The sequence below is a fragment of the Megalops cyprinoides genome, chromosome 15, assembly GCF_013368585.1.
Source record: "Megalops cyprinoides isolate fMegCyp1 chromosome 15, fMegCyp1.pri, whole genome shotgun sequence".
Classification (NCBI taxonomy): Eukaryota; Metazoa; Chordata; class Actinopteri; order Elopiformes; family Megalopidae; genus Megalops; species Megalops cyprinoides.
The window spans coordinates 13,357,659-13,375,784 of record NC_050597.1 but is presented as its reverse complement, the minus strand read 5'-3'; the positions used below and the strand labels follow the sequence as shown (position 1 = coordinate 13,375,784).

Genomic DNA, 18,126 nt, shown 5'->3' with positions numbered 1-18,126 from the left:
AGACAGATTTATAAAAAAAGGGGTTTCACATGTGTGGCATTCGTGGATTCCAACAGAAGTGCCACTGCACCACCCAAACATTCATACCCATTGCTATAACTACAGTACAGGGGGAATTATGCTAATTAAAGGAAGATAATAACAGTGAAAGGATGAGCACAAAGGAGATTTGCATTTCACTAAAACGGCACTCTGAGGAAATCATCTCTGTTTTGCAGCAACGCGTCCAAACTCTTCTCATCCGGATGATAAAGGCACTGAGGCCACAATGAGAGGAGGCTTTAAAAACAAATCCTAAATCATGCTGCCAGATCAGTAACACAGAGCATGGGGCAAAGAGCAGGGATTAGTAGCACAAAGCATCCGGATAGGGAGCAGGGAGCGGTAACACAGAGCATTGGGACAGAGAGCGTGGATCAGTAACACGGAGCATTGTGACATAGAGAGGATCAGTAACACAGAGCATTGGGACAGAGAGCATGGATCAGTATCACAGAGCATTGTGACATAGAGAGGATCAGTAACACAGAGCATTGGGACAGAGCGTGGATCAGTAACACGGAGCATTGGGACAGAGAGCGTGGATTTGTAACACGGAGTATTGTGACATAGAGAGGATCAGTAACACAGAGCATTGTGACATAGAGAGGATCAGTAACACAGAGCATTGTGACAGAGCAGGAATCAGTAACACAGAGCACTGGGAAAGAGAGGATCAGTAACACAGAGCACCAGGACAGAGGGGATCAGTAACACAGAGCACCAGGACAGAGAGAGGATCAGTAACACAGAGCACCAGGACAGAGGGGATCAGTAATGCAGAGTACCAGGACAGAGGGGATCAGTAACGCAGAGTACCAGGACAGAGGGGATCAGTAACACAGAGCACCGGGACACAGAGAGCAGGAATCAATAACATAAAGCAGGACAGAGAGCGGGGATGAGTAACACTTTTTAAACAGTTTTTAAAAGACTGTGCTGGAGTTGCACAGGACTGGCCCTGTGACAATGTATAGCCAGAAATCCAGGCATGCATGTCACTAGACATTAGTAGTGATGAACCCCATAGAGGGCGACGTCACCATGTGCTCACAGTCAATGATGTGTATGAACCAATCAAAAGAATCTTCTCTCCACAAAAAAAAAATGCCGACTAGTTCAAATCAATCAGTGATTGCCAGCACACAGTAGCTCCACCCATTCTGGTGTTTGTGAAGCCTCGCTTTCACTGCCAATTAAGTGGATAGGGGTGAGGAGTGGGAGGGCCAGGTCATCAAAAAGCTGCCTGCCTTCCCCCTGAACCCCTGACCGCTCCACCAAGCCCCCCTCCACTCCTCTCCACCCAGCTCACGTTTTAACAGCCTGTGGCTGCCATCCTCTTCATGGCAAACAGACACAGCTAGATTAACCAAGCAGACGACCACAGGTGCCCGGCTGGGAATAAAGAGGAAAACTACAGAGCCTGACATGGTGTAAAAATGTATTAATTATACCACAATAATTATACTAAATGACTGCGCTGGATCAATGGGATTAGGGCACAGGCCATTGAGTGAGAAATGAATTTGTATTTCCCACTGGCTCAGCATGGTGCATAAATGCATCTTTAATGATGTGGGGTGGGGTGAGGGGGGTTGTGGTTATTTTCTCTTAATCAGGGCATGCGAATCAAGGCCCTCCTCCCACCTCCTTATAGTAACCGCAAAGACATCTTAGCATTGCATACTGTTTCCTGCTGGACTTTACGCTCATGACAGATGAAAACAAGGAGAGGCAGTACCTCCATAAATGACCACAGCACAAGTCTTCTTTTGTGAATTTGTATGAATACCAAAAATCTTAACAACCGATTGCATCATATCATCTTCTCCACAAAACCCCTTGCTTAGAGATGGAGCACCGCAACACCAATTCATGGCAGAGACTGCAATGTGTATGTTTGGTGAAATATTACTTTTCTTACCTTATAATTATCATTGTCTACTAATCACCGTTCCTGCATCTTTGGGCTGCAAAGTTGTTTGCAAAGTCTTATATAATGTGATGACTTCTGCCCAGCGTGGCCACCACCTACACGAGATATACATCCTCACAAGGTGTGGTGTATGTGTTTGAATGTTTCTTTTATGTTTCCTTTCACACAAACAAAAACAAAAGTAAAGGATGCTATTCTGAGGTAGACAGCTCACAATCCCCAAGCGACCCAACAGGGGCTCACCTAGGAAGTGAAGCCTGGAGGAGAAATCTCCATCACCAACACCAACAACCAGTACAAGGACCCACACATCCAATCAGCTGCTGAGGAATAGCCCTGACTTGCCAGTAAGATTCATTTTAAAGGGATTCTTAAAGAAGTGTTTCCATCAATGTCAGAGCAGGGGGGAAAAGGCAGTTGTTGCCTATTTTAAACAAATGCTACCACACAACTCCAGAGCATTTTTTTGTTTTGTTTTTAAAAGAAAGATCAACTTTCAGCCCAAACGTCTGTCAGAGACACTTAATTAAAGTGAACATGGGCCAATGGAGATCCTATAGTGACGTGGAAGATGTAAAAAGGGATTTAAATAATTGGCCCAATCTGTCTCTGTGCTGTCAGCCTCAGTGTTCTGCAGGCTAGCTGACAGGCCGCACTGAGGGAGGCAGGCCTCACGGAACGCTTTTTAGTGGGTTTGTCCGTCTTTACCCTCAATTTCATGTATGCTTTATATTTTTGTTAATGTGTGTTTACATGTGTGCACTGTTGTATAAGCCTAAATTGGCCCTTAGAGGCTAAATAAAGTGCAGCACTATATTGTTTGTATTGGACTCTGCTGTACATTAGCTAGATGGGGCATGAGAAGCCCCAGGCAGAGACCAGGAGCCTGGGCGAGATCCAGGGCTCGTGTCCAAGTTTAAGGGCAAACCAGGGGATCCGCGCTGTTGTTCCCACTCCCCCCGGGGGTTAGAAGAGCACATTAGCAGACACGTTTTTGAGTGTAGCTGTGGCAGGGCAGACAGGGCCCTCACTGGGCTTGGTGTCAGGCGAGACGGAAACACGCGAGCTACGCAGGGTGCGTGTCAGCAGCTGGAAAGCGGAAGATCCCCACCAGGCTCTGCCACTTAAGCCCTGGCACCGCGAGTCTCCGGCTGGAAATCCCAGCTGTCAAGAAGCCCCTCTTTCAAACCTGCCTGAGAGGCCAGGGGAGATTACCCAGGGAGGGGAGAGATCTCAGATTGCACTCATGCACTTAGTATGCACATATACAGACCTGCATGCATGCATACATATACACACAGATGCATGATGCACACATACATATGCACACACACACGTACACATGCTGTAGTCCCACATGCACACAAGCACACACACATAATCACACAAACACCAAATGCACACACGTAACATGCACATACATGCATCAAGCACGCCTACATATGCACACATATGTGGGATGCATGCACACGTGGTCATATACACATGCATTCATACGTAAGCACACATGCAAACAGCATGTAAGACACACACACCTGCACACAGCGTGCAAAAATATACACAGAATGCTGTGAAAGTGTGGACTTTTCACTCTGGAAGAGGGAGAACACTGTGCACCCATAATCACTCGTCAGCTCTAAATGAAGTGTGGCAAGCTGGGGTGACTTCTCCACTTTGTTCTTTATTTACTGAACTTAAGAGGTTCAAGGAAGAACGCTTTCTAGGCTTCAGAAATCACTTTTCAATTTATTTTCTCTCTGCTGAGAATCCAAAGGCAATAGCTAACCTCCAATCATCTAAATATGAGCTCAAAGAAAAATAGCTAAGGCTACAATCCTGCCCATTTTCATGAGGACAATTCAGACATCAGAGCAATCACCACAATCTCTCCCAGTTACTCCCTGTTACTGTCCTTAAGGCTGAAATGGGAGAGGGAGAGGGACAGAACCAAACTCAAACTACTCAGGACTCCTCTCCTAAGACAGAAAGTGACCGAGCGTCTCGGGAGTTGATGCAGCCTATCAGAAGCACCTTAGCTGGGACACTTTGCTATTCTAAGGGGCTTCACTGGTCCATGACGATGGTCAACTGGGTGGCAGAGCCAGCTCCTAATGAGCCCCCATTAAGCAGCCTGACCCAACAAGCTCAAGTTTCCCACATGCAACACTTCACTGACACTTCATTGTGTTACTTTCCCAGTCCAAGCTGTCAAAAGCCCCACCCATCATTACAAAAATCAGGCCACACTCATTCAGCCTCCTGGCCGGGCTTCACAGAGGCACCAAAAACAAGCCCCTTTGAGCGAGCTCGCCTCATTATCTGACGCTCGCAGCCAGGCGCTAATTTACAAGCAATTAATCCTGGCAACTGATATAAAGGAGGGCTTTCTCTACTCCATCTTGTTTCTGTAAAAGGAAAACACCTATTCGTGTGAGTGTTCGTTTTCCTGAGATCAAGCCACTTTGTTCTTTGTCTTAATTCATTTCAGCATCTTAGAGCCTTGTGGTTCACGCTCAAATTGTTTCCTTTTCTGTGCCATCGATTCTGATTTTATTGATGAGATAAATCATTCTTAATTACAGGGCATTGAAGTATGACTTCTTTCAGGTCATCTGGAGGGCTCAGCAGGAAATATTTTTTTAAAAAACAAAAGCGTTCTCCGGGATTACAGCTTGTCCCTTATTAATAGAAAGCTCACCAACATGTGGGATACCAAAGCCACTCCGCATGGACGGAGATCAAAGGGACCGATCTGAGGCAAACTTTAGCTAAACATTTACGAACGTTGCCGCGCTGCTCAAATGGCCACCTTGCCAAAACAAGCAGTGGCAGCAGAGCTCAGAGGATAGGATGGCACAGCCCAGCCTGACCCTGCACAGATAGCCCAGCTCTCTCAGGTGCGAGTGCAGGTCTAGAGGCCGCTGCTGAATCTGGTGCCGCAGCACAAAGCCTCGCTAATGCGTTCTACCTGGAGGGCCTCACTCCCACACAAAACAAGGAAGTTATTTATGTCAGAGGCGGAGCTAGATAGAGTAACACGGGATTCCTCCACTTCAGAGGCAGGAGAAAACCGCAGTCATTTCAGAGCGGGACAGATAACCAAAGCACCGTGGGGCGATGAAAAGGACAAAGGATTCTGGGAAAATAAAATCATCCTGAATAAAATGTAAACTGGGACACTGATGCTCCAGGAGTAAATTATATAGCTGGTGGGTAAAATTGCACTCCTCAGTTACTTTGACAAAATATATGGGAACAACCTCCCCCACCCCCAACACACACAATAGAATGCCACAAAATGAGAGGAGCAATCACAAATCAAACTGCATGAATGGACACTTCATATCTTTATCCTATCATTTTCTCATAAATGAAACTAAAGAAAGGAAAAACATAGGTGCCAACAATGATAGGAAATTTCCACAAAAGGTAATTACCAAAACTTTTGATGTAAGCCTGCCGGATTGAGTGAAATCCCATACTGTAGACAGAATTGAGGTGTGGATCTTCTTGCAAGTGTGTGTTGCATTTACATAACTGCTCAATGGCACTTTCTTCTACCAGTATTATATGTCTTAAACAAAAGAGGGAATTTTCCATGAAACCTTACTTAAACCTCCTTCCCCTGTAAAGTAATGTAACAGGACTGTCTGTGATTATGAATGTAACATGCATTCAATTTCACAGTCCATGAACATACTGAAAACATGTCAAGGCCAAGTTTTCTGGGAAATATCAATTGTACCACACAATTTAGGCAATATCAATCTCTGGTATGAAAGGTAACCAAAGGGATAAGGCAGGCTTCAAATCATAAGCATATTCAATGCAGCTTGATGTGTGTAAGGGGTTATGTTTCATAAAGAGGAACGTGGGCTGGAAATGTTCTGGTTCCCCTGATGTGGTGGGCCATATTCATTACATTATCATTTAGCAAGCATCATCTATAATGACTTACATGAGTTACAATTTATACATGTTATCCATTTATACAGCTGGATATTTATTGAAGCAATTCTGGGTTAAGTACCTTGCTCAAGGATACAGCAGCAGTGCCCCAGTGGTGAATCCAACCAGCAGCCTTTCAGTTATGAGCTCTGTTCCTTACTACTATACTATACTGAAGCCCATACTCACATTTGATGTTGAAGGAGGCGTTGGTGGAGCGGATCTCCTCGCCACTGACGCTGTTGGAGGCCACGCACTGGAAGTTTCCGGCATCCAGCTGCCGGTCGACGGCAGCAAACTTGAGGTTGCTGCCCTCCCGGAAGCGGCGGTCCGAGTCGGTCACCACCTCGCCGTTGTGCAGCCAGCTGTAGGTGACGTCGGCAGGGTCACCCACCTCGCACCGCAGCATGGCGCTCCGCCCGTGCAGTGCATCTTGGGATTTGGGCTCTTTGGTGAAGTAGAGGGAGGCAGCCTGGGCACACACCACTGCAAGGCGAGGAGAGGGGAAAAAGGTCATCACTCCACAAACCACACTAAAATGTTACTTCCCACTCTTAATGCAACAGGATTACCAAGCTGAGCTGCATCAACCGTGACCTAATGCAGCCATGTTACCACAAATTGCACCAATTATTTCCACATTTAGGATGCAAATAGAAGGTTAGCAGTAGATCTGTAACCCAAGATTAAATCCACCATGCTCAAGTTTTGTGGCTGGTACCAAAACCATTGCACAGAGGGTCACCTGTATGAGTACTGTAAGAGAACATGCTCAGTTTTTTACACACCTAGCAAAGCATTAAGGATTCCTCCTATTGTAGAGCAATCAAGGACTGTTCACTGTTACTTTCCCACCGTTTTCCTTTCAAAACTCAACACACTGCACGTGAATCAATACCCTCTTACTGTTTGTTCACCCTTGACTGCTTGGCATTATCCATAAATAACAGATTCAGTCCCCGGGTTGATTTAGTTCTATTAGCACGGGAGACGAAGTGGAACCAAGAGAAGGGAGTGACAGACCACGTCCTGTCACAGCGCTGCGCCCTTACGCTCTGCTGACTCCGAGACGCAGCCCCCCCCAGGGACGCAGTGGCATGTATACAACCTTTCGCTCACTTTCCGCGCACGCTGTTGGAGCGGTTTAGCAGAGACAACAGGACCTGGTGAGAGGGGGCTAGTCCCCTGTTGGGAGCTGGGGGGGGGTTTGCAATGAGTCCCCTCTCTGCCTCAGACCCCCGGGGAGAGATAAAACCAGCAAATCAGAGAGTGTGCAGGAACTGGATTTAAGAATAAGATTACAGTAAGGAGAAGATGACTGCAGGTTTAAATCAGAGGTGTGGCACTGCTGTCGGATCATTAAGTATCTAATATGTCAAAATATATGTAAGCTATGTCGGTCACCTTGGAAAAGGCTGTCTGCAAACAGACAGTGTAATATTGATTTGTGCAGAAAATAATCCATACGTTTCATAGCAGAGAGACAGCGAGAGACATCTGTCTACATTACTGTCATGGCTGGAGAGCCCCCTCCTCCCAACTTCACCTAACAGCTTCCCCGGGGACAGGCAACAGAGGCGAGGTCAAACTGCTGTCTCACACTGGGGGCATGTCACTCTTCGGTAGCTTCGTTCCCACCTGACACTGTCCGCTTGCAGGGACACAATTATATAACAGTGACAATAGGGACACTGGCAAAGCCAGATGATGCTACAGTAGAGCCCCCACGAAGAACCAGTGACCTAATGCAGCTCTGGGCAGAGCTTCCATCATCAAATACTGAAAGGTACCCCACCCAACAACCTGCTCCCCACCCCCGGGGCCCTGCAAATGATATACTGGTTTGTAAATGAACAATGTTTTTCAGTTTCAGTCAAAATTCAAAGTTCTTCTGGCTCTCATTTTATGTCCTCAGAGAATCATCAATCAGTTCTCACTTGTAAATAACAAACTGAATGAGTCTTCCTTGGAAGTCTGAAACATAAAAGAGGCACCGCTTGTTTGTCCTCCAGGTGGATTCTGACAGGACAGCAGGAATGCTAGTGAAATGCATGAGCGGCCAAAATTCAAGTGGAGCCACAGGGTGCAGATGAAAAGGTGGCAAGAAACTGGGAGCCCACACATTTTCCAAAACATCCCACCAGCTCTGTTTCAGCCCAGGAAAACTGCATTTGTCAGGTCTGTTTCATAGACTGCAAACTGCAGTCCTGTCAGGTCCTATTCATACACTAAAAACACTTCAGATTTGTCAGTTATGTTCCGCTCTCTGAAGAACATTCTGTCAGTTTTTCATACAGCAAAAATGATGCAGTTTTGTCAGTTTCTGTTTCACTCTAAAAACAATGTGGTTCTGTCAGTTAGAGAAAGAGGCTGAGAGGATTTGTGTCCGACAAACTGTGTGTACTTAATGAGGGACGGCTTGAGGTCTCTAGGTTTAGCCTGGGCTGCTTCATCGTTTTGTTTCTCCAAGGCCCAAGCCAAAGCAAGGCTTTCAAGAATGTTGAATGAAGAGTTTTAAACAGAGAGGAAGGATGAGGCTGGGCATCTTGCCTTTTTGTCCTTGTTGCCAGCAACAGAGACCCAGGGGCTCTACAAATGGCTGCTGCGCCCTGCCCCTTGGTGCAGGTGCACCAGTTGTCGTAGCTGCCAAGTCATGAGTGACAGGTAAGCATGCTGAACTTACATGGGGTGACTGCACCAGGGGAGAGGAAGAAAATGTCCTACTCTTGTGTCTGGAGTTTCACCACTGAGGCAGATAGGGTCTAATTCTCGCTACCCTCTGCATAAATTGCTGTGCATTTTATTTCCTTAATCCAACAGTAATAAATAAAGGGTGAGAAGACAGTGTTGTGGCACATAAATGCAGCCCACTGAGGCTGGAATGCTCATGTTTCTTCCTTTCCTTCACTCATCCGCCATTTCCAACATGCATGTCCAAACACAAGCGCATGCATACACGGGCTCAGATCACGCACTCTGCCGCTGCACCTCGGACAGCCATCCCATTCATCACGTTACATTCATTTAGCAGACGCTTTTATCCAGAGTGACCTCCGGCACAAAAGAACAGAAGTGTATTCTGTTCACTTCTGACATTCACTGGGTCCTCACATGATCAGCAGTCATGCCCTACCAGCAGAAATACAAACTAGAGAAAGGCTCCTTCAACAGCCTGGCAGCTAGGTGGTGATATTCAGATGGTGGCAGCTAAATATCTTTATTGTGCCCATGATGATCTCAGTTGTATGCAATCATTCATAAGAATTTAGAACCAGGCTTCAGCCACATAGGCTCTCATTGGTTTATGCGGCGTCAGAAGGTTGTCAAGGACAAGGACAAAGACAAGGAGGTGGGCATGGCCAAGCCCCCATACCGAGCCCAGTGCCCATGTTCGTACTGTCTTTACAGGGTGAGCTCCAACCTCTCTGATCATCCCACTGAAATGACAGGTGAAGTGCAGTACACAGGTGAACAGAACAGGAGCCCCCCTCTGTGCAGGTTCAGGCCTAGAGGGGACGGACAGAAGGAGCAGGAGCGAGCTGGAACCACCCCAAGCCCACAACAGAGAGAAAGCCATCCCCCTTATGGATCTTCACACCGAACTACAAAGACAGCATAAATAATGCTGAGAAGCCCTCGCATATTATATGTGTGTGTGTACTTATGCATTTTTGAGTCAGCTTCAGTGTAAGTGTCAGAGAAGCCATGTTAATGATACTTTACTGATTCCAATTATTTCCAATGATACAAAAAGTGCAGTAATTTACTTCCAAAAATGCACGCATTGGTCTATTTCCCTGGAATGAGCTGTGTTTCCCTGCGTTTGCCTGCTTGATCTGAGCTGAGGAAATGCTCCCGGGGATTTGGGGTGTAAGTGGAGCATGTAGGCAGCCACTTCCAAATGTCACCCTGTGAAGAGGAGCTCTTCTGGGCAGGCGCCTGCTAAGGACAGCAGACAGGAGAGACAGCGAGAGAGGGAGAGAGATTGAGAGAGACAGAGAGACAGGGAGAGAGGGAGAGAGATTGAGAGAGACAGCGAGAGAGACAGAGAGACAGGAAGAGAGGCTGGGAGAGAGTGAAAGGCAAATATAGATAGAGTGGAGAGTGACATGGAAGGAAGAGGGAGAGAAACGACAAGAAAGATGGAGGGAGGGCGAGTGCAGCCCACATCAAGCATGTGGATGTCTGCCAAACTGTCAGCTCTGTTCAAACACTGAAGGCACCACAACCCACATCACATCCATACACACGCATGCACACGCAGACACAAACACACATACACACCACAGTGAAATGTCATAGCAGAGCCAAGTCTGTCTCTCTACCACAGGGAAAAGAAGGGTTTTCTCAAGTTCAGACATGATCAATAATGTCATTTGCAACAGGAGTGCCATTGTGTATCTCTTATGCACTTTCTGATCTTGTCAGCGGACATGTTCTCATGTACAGAGAGGACAGGGATCCAGAGCTGTGGCTGTCTTCCATCACTGTGACACTTTAATTAGTGAGGTTGTTGAGAACTGAAAGCTATTTATACAGGGTGAATGGATGCTTCAAAGCTCTGGAGAGATAGAGGAGAGACCCACTTCCTGCTCAGAAAACCTGAAGGGCGGGGAACAAGGAGAGTCAGGTATGCGTCTTCACTTGGAGGGTCCGATAGAAAACACAAGGTCCAGTTGTCCCCTACCCCGCTGTGCTCAATTCACACTTTAAACATTCTCAGAGCTTTGATAAGATACCAAGACAGCCTACAGCTGAAACCAACCACGTGCCACTGTGACAAACACCAGTCTGTAACCTATTGGCCAGCAGATAACGAGACTACATAGTCCCTGGTGCAACATTCCCTCTGTCCCCATCTATTCTGAAGGTCAATTCCTTCAGATTCCTGTCAAACACACTGACACACACACACACACACACACACGATGTCTCTCTCAGCTGCATGCGCACACGCACACGCACACACATACACAGATATAGAGAGACACACACAGTGACTCTCTTAGCTGCAAACACAGACACACACACACAGACACACACACACACACACACACACACACACACACACACACACACACACACACACACACACACAGAGTGAGTCTCTCAGCTACACAGACACATACACAGGGACACAAGGTATACACACACGTGGAGACACGTTCAGATGCACACAGCCCTGTGCTGCTGACTTAGGCAGACTCTGGGGACCCTGCTCCCCCTTCAGCTGACCTACAGACAGACAGTCAGCTGCCTGGCCAACCAGAACCTTTCCCTAACACAGCAGCTGGGGAGACAGCTCTGACGACCCCCCACAAGGCAGCGTTCACGTCAGGAGGGTGAGGAATACATGAATGCTTAAGTAAACCAGAGGTAAAATCTCCATAACTCATTCTAACTGTGAGTTATAGATGTGAGCTCTGCTGGTTTGGCCAGTGCTCCTGACTGTACCCCCATTTTGGCTCCATGTGCTGGATGACCTCCCTACACTTCATATGTCTCCCAAACCAAAGTTTGCTCGTGACATCTAGCAAATGTTGTGGCATTTCTACACCAGAAACATGTAGCATATGTGCTTTGGGGTGGGTCTGTGGGTTGTTCTGAGACATAACTGACAGATTCCTGCCCTGGTAGGAGAGAGATCACCAAAGAACAGGACAGAGATCACAACCAGATGCCTATCACAAAGAAGAGGAAAAAGTCATATGGTAAAAGTGTGGGCAATGTAGAAGATGCAACTGCATATAGAGAAATAAGACTTTTTAACCCTGTAAGGATCATTCTATTGTGTAGAAGGCACATTACAGTCTAGAGCTCAGAGAAGTTTCCCCTGTAAGGAAAAGTCCATGTCTATGTTAACACATACAGTTTCCACCATCCATCAAAGGAGAGATACAAAATGTGTTTATGTTTTGAAAATACGGAAACTACATGAATGGATGGAGAGATTCAGTGATACTGACTGACATTCTACATTTTTCAATTACAGCCCCACAAAAGAGGAAGAAAAGAAAGGAGACATTTCATAGGTGGACTGCAGCCCACGAAACCCAAGTCTCCACACAGATAGAAAATCCATCTCGGCCATTCACGGTCCAGCCCATTGATCCATTGTCAGGTAAATTCAATCTACGTGTAATGCACCGCTTTGCATCTGAATGGCAGGCAGTGAGCCGCCGTGACGGAGGTGCGCAGGGATGTGGAGTGATGGGATTCATCAGGGAGCCCTCCTGCGACTCCCCCACTCCCTCGCTAGGGAAGAGGCGGACTGAGCCCCCACACAAAGGGCCCCGCCTGCAGAACCAGCAAGAGATAAAGGACCACAAATCCACAAACCATCCTTGGCGAGAGGGAAAAGATCAATACCATACATAAGTGTGGGGCTATTTGATCTTTAAAGAGCACTTTCCCTTTTAACTGTAAACAGACATCTTGGCACAAAGCACACACAGGAAAAACTCTGAAACCATGCCATTAGTCTCCTCCCACCCCTATGGCTGGTGACGTGGATGTCTGGAGAGGGACGCCACGGAATGACGGGTTTTTAATCAGGCTGTCAGCAGTTAAGGAGACACAGCTCCTCCAGTTACGACACATGCGCCAACGCAGTGAGGACCAAGAGGTGATGTTCTCTCTGAAAACATCCCCACCCCCATCTCCTACCCCCCCCCCCCGCCCATCCCCCTGCCCCATTGCTCAAGCGGGGAGGTGGGAAAAAGGGCTCTCCGCCTACAACGCACTACACAACACTGTAGCCCAACAAGGCAGGCCCTCACACTGTGTGTGTTACAACGGCTGTCCTGCCAGACAGGAACGAGACAGTTATACCATGGATGCCCTACTCATCGGACCTGCGCCTCAATGTTGTGGAATGGGCTGGGAAATATATAGGGCACTTAGGGGTTACTGCATGCATCCCAGCATGCTTCACAGCACCCTTCACAGCATGCTTCACAGATGTGCAGCTTGCCATAGGGGCCACACTCGCTGGCAGTGAATTTTGCAGGAAAACCCCTGTCAATCAATTCCATTAATGACAAATATTAATCAGCAGAATAAAGTTACCCATGTCGTGTCCATTTAATACAATGTCAGTGCAACCGCCAGAAAGAGATTTTGTCAATTTCTATATAACTACATGGAATGAAAGGTTTCTTTTGAGGCTTCTTTTGAAAGTTTGTTTTGATGCACAGTACCTGAAAAAAACACTGCTATAATTGCATTTCATTCTCACAAGAGAGCATCCTAGCAAGCTGCCTGAAAGGAGTGTCTTTTCAGTGCTTTTGAACACAGAAGAACGCGTGAAGGAGGATTACTGCTGAACCTCAAACAAGGAGCAGACTTTTTCAGTCATGGATTTGTGGGTGATGTAGCTGCTACACATAAGCACATCAAGTAAAACACTCAGCCTCTGCAGAGACCAGTGGGCAGATGGATTCTTCTCTGCTCTGCCCTTGGAAAGCCCTCATTCCTGTGCTTCTCATCACAGGTGTCTGGGGCTCCTCTTGGAGAACCCTGTTATTAAAGGCTGTGTCCCATCAAAGGGGGGAAACCTTCAGGCTGTGACTAACACGCCTCAGTGACCCTGGCCCAGACGGCAGCCGCACCGCTCATCGCAAGGGCCCGGCTCCACCCCCTCAGCGGCCAGCCCGCCGCATGCAGCGGGGCAGCGGAGCGTGGAGAGGCATTTTAAGCGTTTTTCACTGTCCTGATTAGTATGGCACGCCACTTCTCTCAGACAAGTCGATTAAACTTTCAGAGGCTGACCTACATGTGTCGGCGGATGATGATGATGATGATGATGATGGCGAGGGTGATGACGCTGCGTTTCGGGGAGGTTAATTAAAGTGCAGCTCTCCCCTGTGAGTGCGGCAGGGCTTTGACAGCAACTGCAGGATGAGCTCACTCTTTCCCAGACGGAGAAAATGTACTGCAGGCTTCACAGAGCGGCACGCTGTGGTTTGCGGCAGTGAATATAAAAAGACCTTCATGAAAAATAAGGACCGAGAGACGGTTTTATTCTGAGATCATCAGTCATAATTGAGAGTTATTGCTAAAATAAGTATTAGAATCATCATAACATCATCACTTTCATGCATGACTATGGATTTCACAGAGGCAAAGAATGGAGCAGCAGTGGTTACTGCAACTGTTGAAGCAAGTTTCTCTCACTTATTAACACATGTAAATTCAACAGTCCCATCCTGCTGACCTTTGCCTAATTTTAAAGCAGGAGTTGCTGCATTGCTATGGAGTTGCTAAGGAATGACCTCTTTGCTAAAACTTGCTGGACTGAAATACTCAACACCAAATTTCAGCAACACCAACAAATTCTGACTAAACGTTGAATCAGGAGAACAGAATCAGGGCTCCAGAGAAAAACCAACAAAGACGAAAAGGAAAGCACACCAGCCCAACACTGATATTTGCTGTGGGGCAGCAATGGTGCAAACGCCCTGCACTCACGAATTTCTAGGAAAATTGTGAAACAAATAAAAAAAAATTTTAATTGTTAACATGTCCCAAGCACTTTAGTAACTACTTTTCATACCTTAAGCCGGCTGACTAAAAAGATCATAATACCTTAGAAATAATCAGGATGCAGAGGATAAAACGAGCATGAACAGTGCAGGAGGTAACCCTCCCTTTCAATCACAGACACAGATGATGAGTCGGCACTTTATCAGAGTGGAGTTTAATATGGAGGATATGGTGCAGACCATTAAGATGCTCTTGGCCTGTAGTCAATGACCAGACTTGTAAATGTAGCTTCTGTTCCCAGCTGCTGGAGAGGCCCTGCAGGCCCTGAGTGAGTCAGTGGATCAACACAATTTCCTGACACCGCACTCTGCCCCCATCTTACAGGTACAGCAGAGATGGCCTGCAGCCATGCAGTCATTAAGGAAACCCATTACAACAACATTAGCGCTCTTGTCACACAGAGGTTAGACCAGCAAGTCTCCAGCTTTCCATTGGCTGCTCTCGGTTTCCTGCCGTTTGGCTGTACCCAAGGCAAAGGCTCTTGGGATACTGGACTGGCAGGGATTCCCCTCTGATCATGCAGTCCAGAACCCAAATGCAGAAGCACAGCCAAAGTGCAGCCCAATTGATTTGTTATACTTAAAAATCAAAAAAAGACAAACCCCAAAAGACACACATTTGAGGCAATAATTTCCATAAGAGGGAAAAAGTGTTCTTAAAAAGTTTACACAAACATTTTCTGTAATCTTGTAGCTGCATGCATTCCCCAATTACAACTGCCCTACTGAGAAACTGTTCATAAAAAAGAGCAGTTCTGGTCAGTATCAACACTACTTTCCAACTGCATGTTTTTTTCCACGATTGCAAAAGAAAAGAGTTGGACAGTATCCAATCAAGAATTCATTAAGTTGACCACAACTCAAAAACACCCCACTGGTTCTCTTTAAAAACCAAAAAAAACACACAAACAAAAAACCAAAGTGACCATGAAGCAGCAACTTAAGTTCAATAAAGGACACCTAGGCAGCTGCAGGTTCCAGACCACTGCAACAGGAAGCTGTAGAAGGTTTGGTCGCAGCAGAGCTTTTGAGGAAGGCTCTCATTCTCCTAAAAGCACAGGATTTCTCTTCCTTCCTGACTGTACAAATTTGCTTAACAGATGCCATTATCCAGGGGAGCTTATGCAGCTTACATTTGACATGTCATCCGTTTACCGTATGCACGTGGATACATACAAAACCACGTTAGTTAAAGTGATGGGAATGACTCTCTGGCACGTCTCTGATTGAAATCTGAAACCTGCTGGTCACAGTCAACAGTGTCTCCTTCACCTCTATGCTACACTGCTGCCCTGTCTGTGGCCCACGAGGAAAATGACTCCTGCCCACAGCAGGGGATACTGGCAGCCCTGAACCCTCTGTGTATGTGTGGGAGGTACCACCCTCCAACATAACACCCCAAACAAAACAGGGCTTTCTTTCTGTGAAGTTACTAGAGCACATTAGGGTGGCAGACTGTTGTTTCAACCTTTGTTCTTTGTATTTTCTCAAGTTAATACTTAAAACTGCTTAATTCTTAATACCCAAACAGTACTGCTTAAGTACTAAACAATGTCCTTTAGAAGCTACTGTACTGATGAAAGCAGACTAGCTTGCATGATTTAAAATAAACAAACACTTTGAACCCAACTTAGTCACACAACTTCTTGTAACAGCCTAAGCAAATGCATTGGTTTGTAAGCATTACCTTCTTTACAGTGCTTACAGTTGTATAGCGTTAGCCAATGGAACTTTAGCTTTTCAGTGTGACATTGGTGCAACTTTTTGACACAGTGATTTGCCCTGACACCAGGGCTCTCTATGGTGGGCTACAACAGCTGTATTAAAGTTGGCTGTTGAGGCTGAGGAGGGAACATTCTGCCATAAAGGGGCTCAGGTCCTCTGATGTTCTTATCAGACTTGGATCCTGATCAACACATGTCTCCTTAATACAAGCTGGGAGGGCAGATAAGTCTTTTCTGGCTAACGAGGAGAATAATAATCAACAAATTTTGATGTCATGTCAGGAAAACCAAACTGTGATCATCCAATAGTTATGTTGCGCTTGTATTGCACTTGTAAAGGTCATGTTTTCCCTGTTACAAAGATATTTGAAAGCATTTTCACTGTGGTACTGTAGCTGGTGCTGATGCAGCCGTCCACGAGCAGCTATGATCTGGAGCAGATGGAAACTTGAAACACAGTTTCCAGACATTCTCTGAAGGGCATTTATTCAAGAAGCTTGGGTGATAAAGACCATTTTCTCTTGGCTTTGGAGCACTGATGTAAATTAGAGTGGGGTAGTTACACAACACTGTGGGCGGTTGATGACAGTCTGTGGCAGTTGACTAAAACCTGCATCCAGTGACACACCTCAGAGTTCAAACAGCTGTTAAACCAGGGGAATCCCTCAATCCCTCAAACACCAATGGTCCTTTCATCTCCTACACATCCCATTCCTCCAGGATTCAAATTGCCCTGGAAGTACAGTCAACGACCTTTTGTGGTCACTTCAGCATTTTCAGCCAGCACAGGGAGCGGCCTTTACCTTTGATGTTCCATACATGCACTGAACTGGACTTTGATGAATGTGACCAATAGCCGTGCCCTCCCCTGATTGGACAAAATTCCCCTCATCAATTCTGCTTGAGTAGCTGTGGGTGAACCTTTTCCTTCCCTGTATTAAGGCACCAGGCCCCTACTAATGCGCCCCCTCCTCCACCGAGCTCCCCATCAATTTGCTCATAGTCCCACTGTAGGCTCACACTTCTCCCTTGGGTATGTATGTATGTGTGGTGGTGGGGGGGACTGAGTACTATTTGCACTCCAGTGCTGCCATGGCAACTGCCTTCTCTCCCCATCAATCACTATCCATCTCTCCGGGACCCGTCCTCTCTCCAGCTCCTGGGGTCCCATAAAACCACAGTGCAAAAAGAGATGGAAGAGTGACCACCTAAGTCCCGTTGCAATGTTCTGGGTGCTCTCTTTCACTCTCCCGGAGTTTGTCCCCTCTCAAACGTACTGAGGATGAGAGAGGAGACCTCCAGGAAGTAAGAAGCTTGAGATCCCACAAGCTCACAACTGTGTGCTCAAGCTCAAGTGACTGCCAGACACCTCTTGTAGAGGTGGGGCCTTCCCCAATACGCAAGCTGCTGTGGATTTGACTCCAGCGTAAAAGAAAAGGAAACTGGTGCCAGAAGGCTGAAACCGGTCAGGGGACGAGGAGTGGGGCCAGTCGAGCTACTTTCAAGTTTTTAAAGATTTTCTTTTCTTCTCTGCAACTCAACACCAGGCTACTGTCAGAGACAGCAATATTCCCACACTGAACAGCTTCACACCCAGGACTGCAGGTCACTTTTGCTAGAAATTCACTCGATGTTTGCTGCATATTCACCAGACTGGCAGCTGCGACGCGCATGTGGGATTGTTATTATGGAGGAAGAGGGGAGCGGGCTGATCTGGCAGTGCTACAGCCACAGTAATTAATACCTGTGCTTTGTCACATACGGTTCCAAAACACTAAAAAGGAAGGGGGAGAAGCAGAGACGTCGATCATAAATCTTGTAATGAGCAGAGAGGGGACCTCATTGTCTGGAGGGAAAACCGCTTCAAAGGGCAAATCTGAGAGGGAGGAGTTCTGCATGCCACGCCCACACGTCACTGCCTAAGCCCTAATGGGCC

At 46.7% G+C, this 18,126-nt stretch overlaps 1 protein-coding gene across 1 annotated transcript in view; it reads right to left on the bottom strand.

Moving 5' to 3' along the window:
• ptk7b (protein tyrosine kinase 7b) overlaps positions 1-18,126 on the bottom strand; it is a 90,188-nt gene that overhangs the window by 25,526 nt on the left and 46,536 nt on the right. Inside the window, exon 2 of the mRNA XM_036547411.1 lies at positions 6,113-6,409. Coding sequence (XP_036403304.1) covers positions 6,113-6,409 — 297 coding nt within the window. The remainder of the gene's footprint in view (positions 1-6,112; positions 6,410-18,126) is intronic.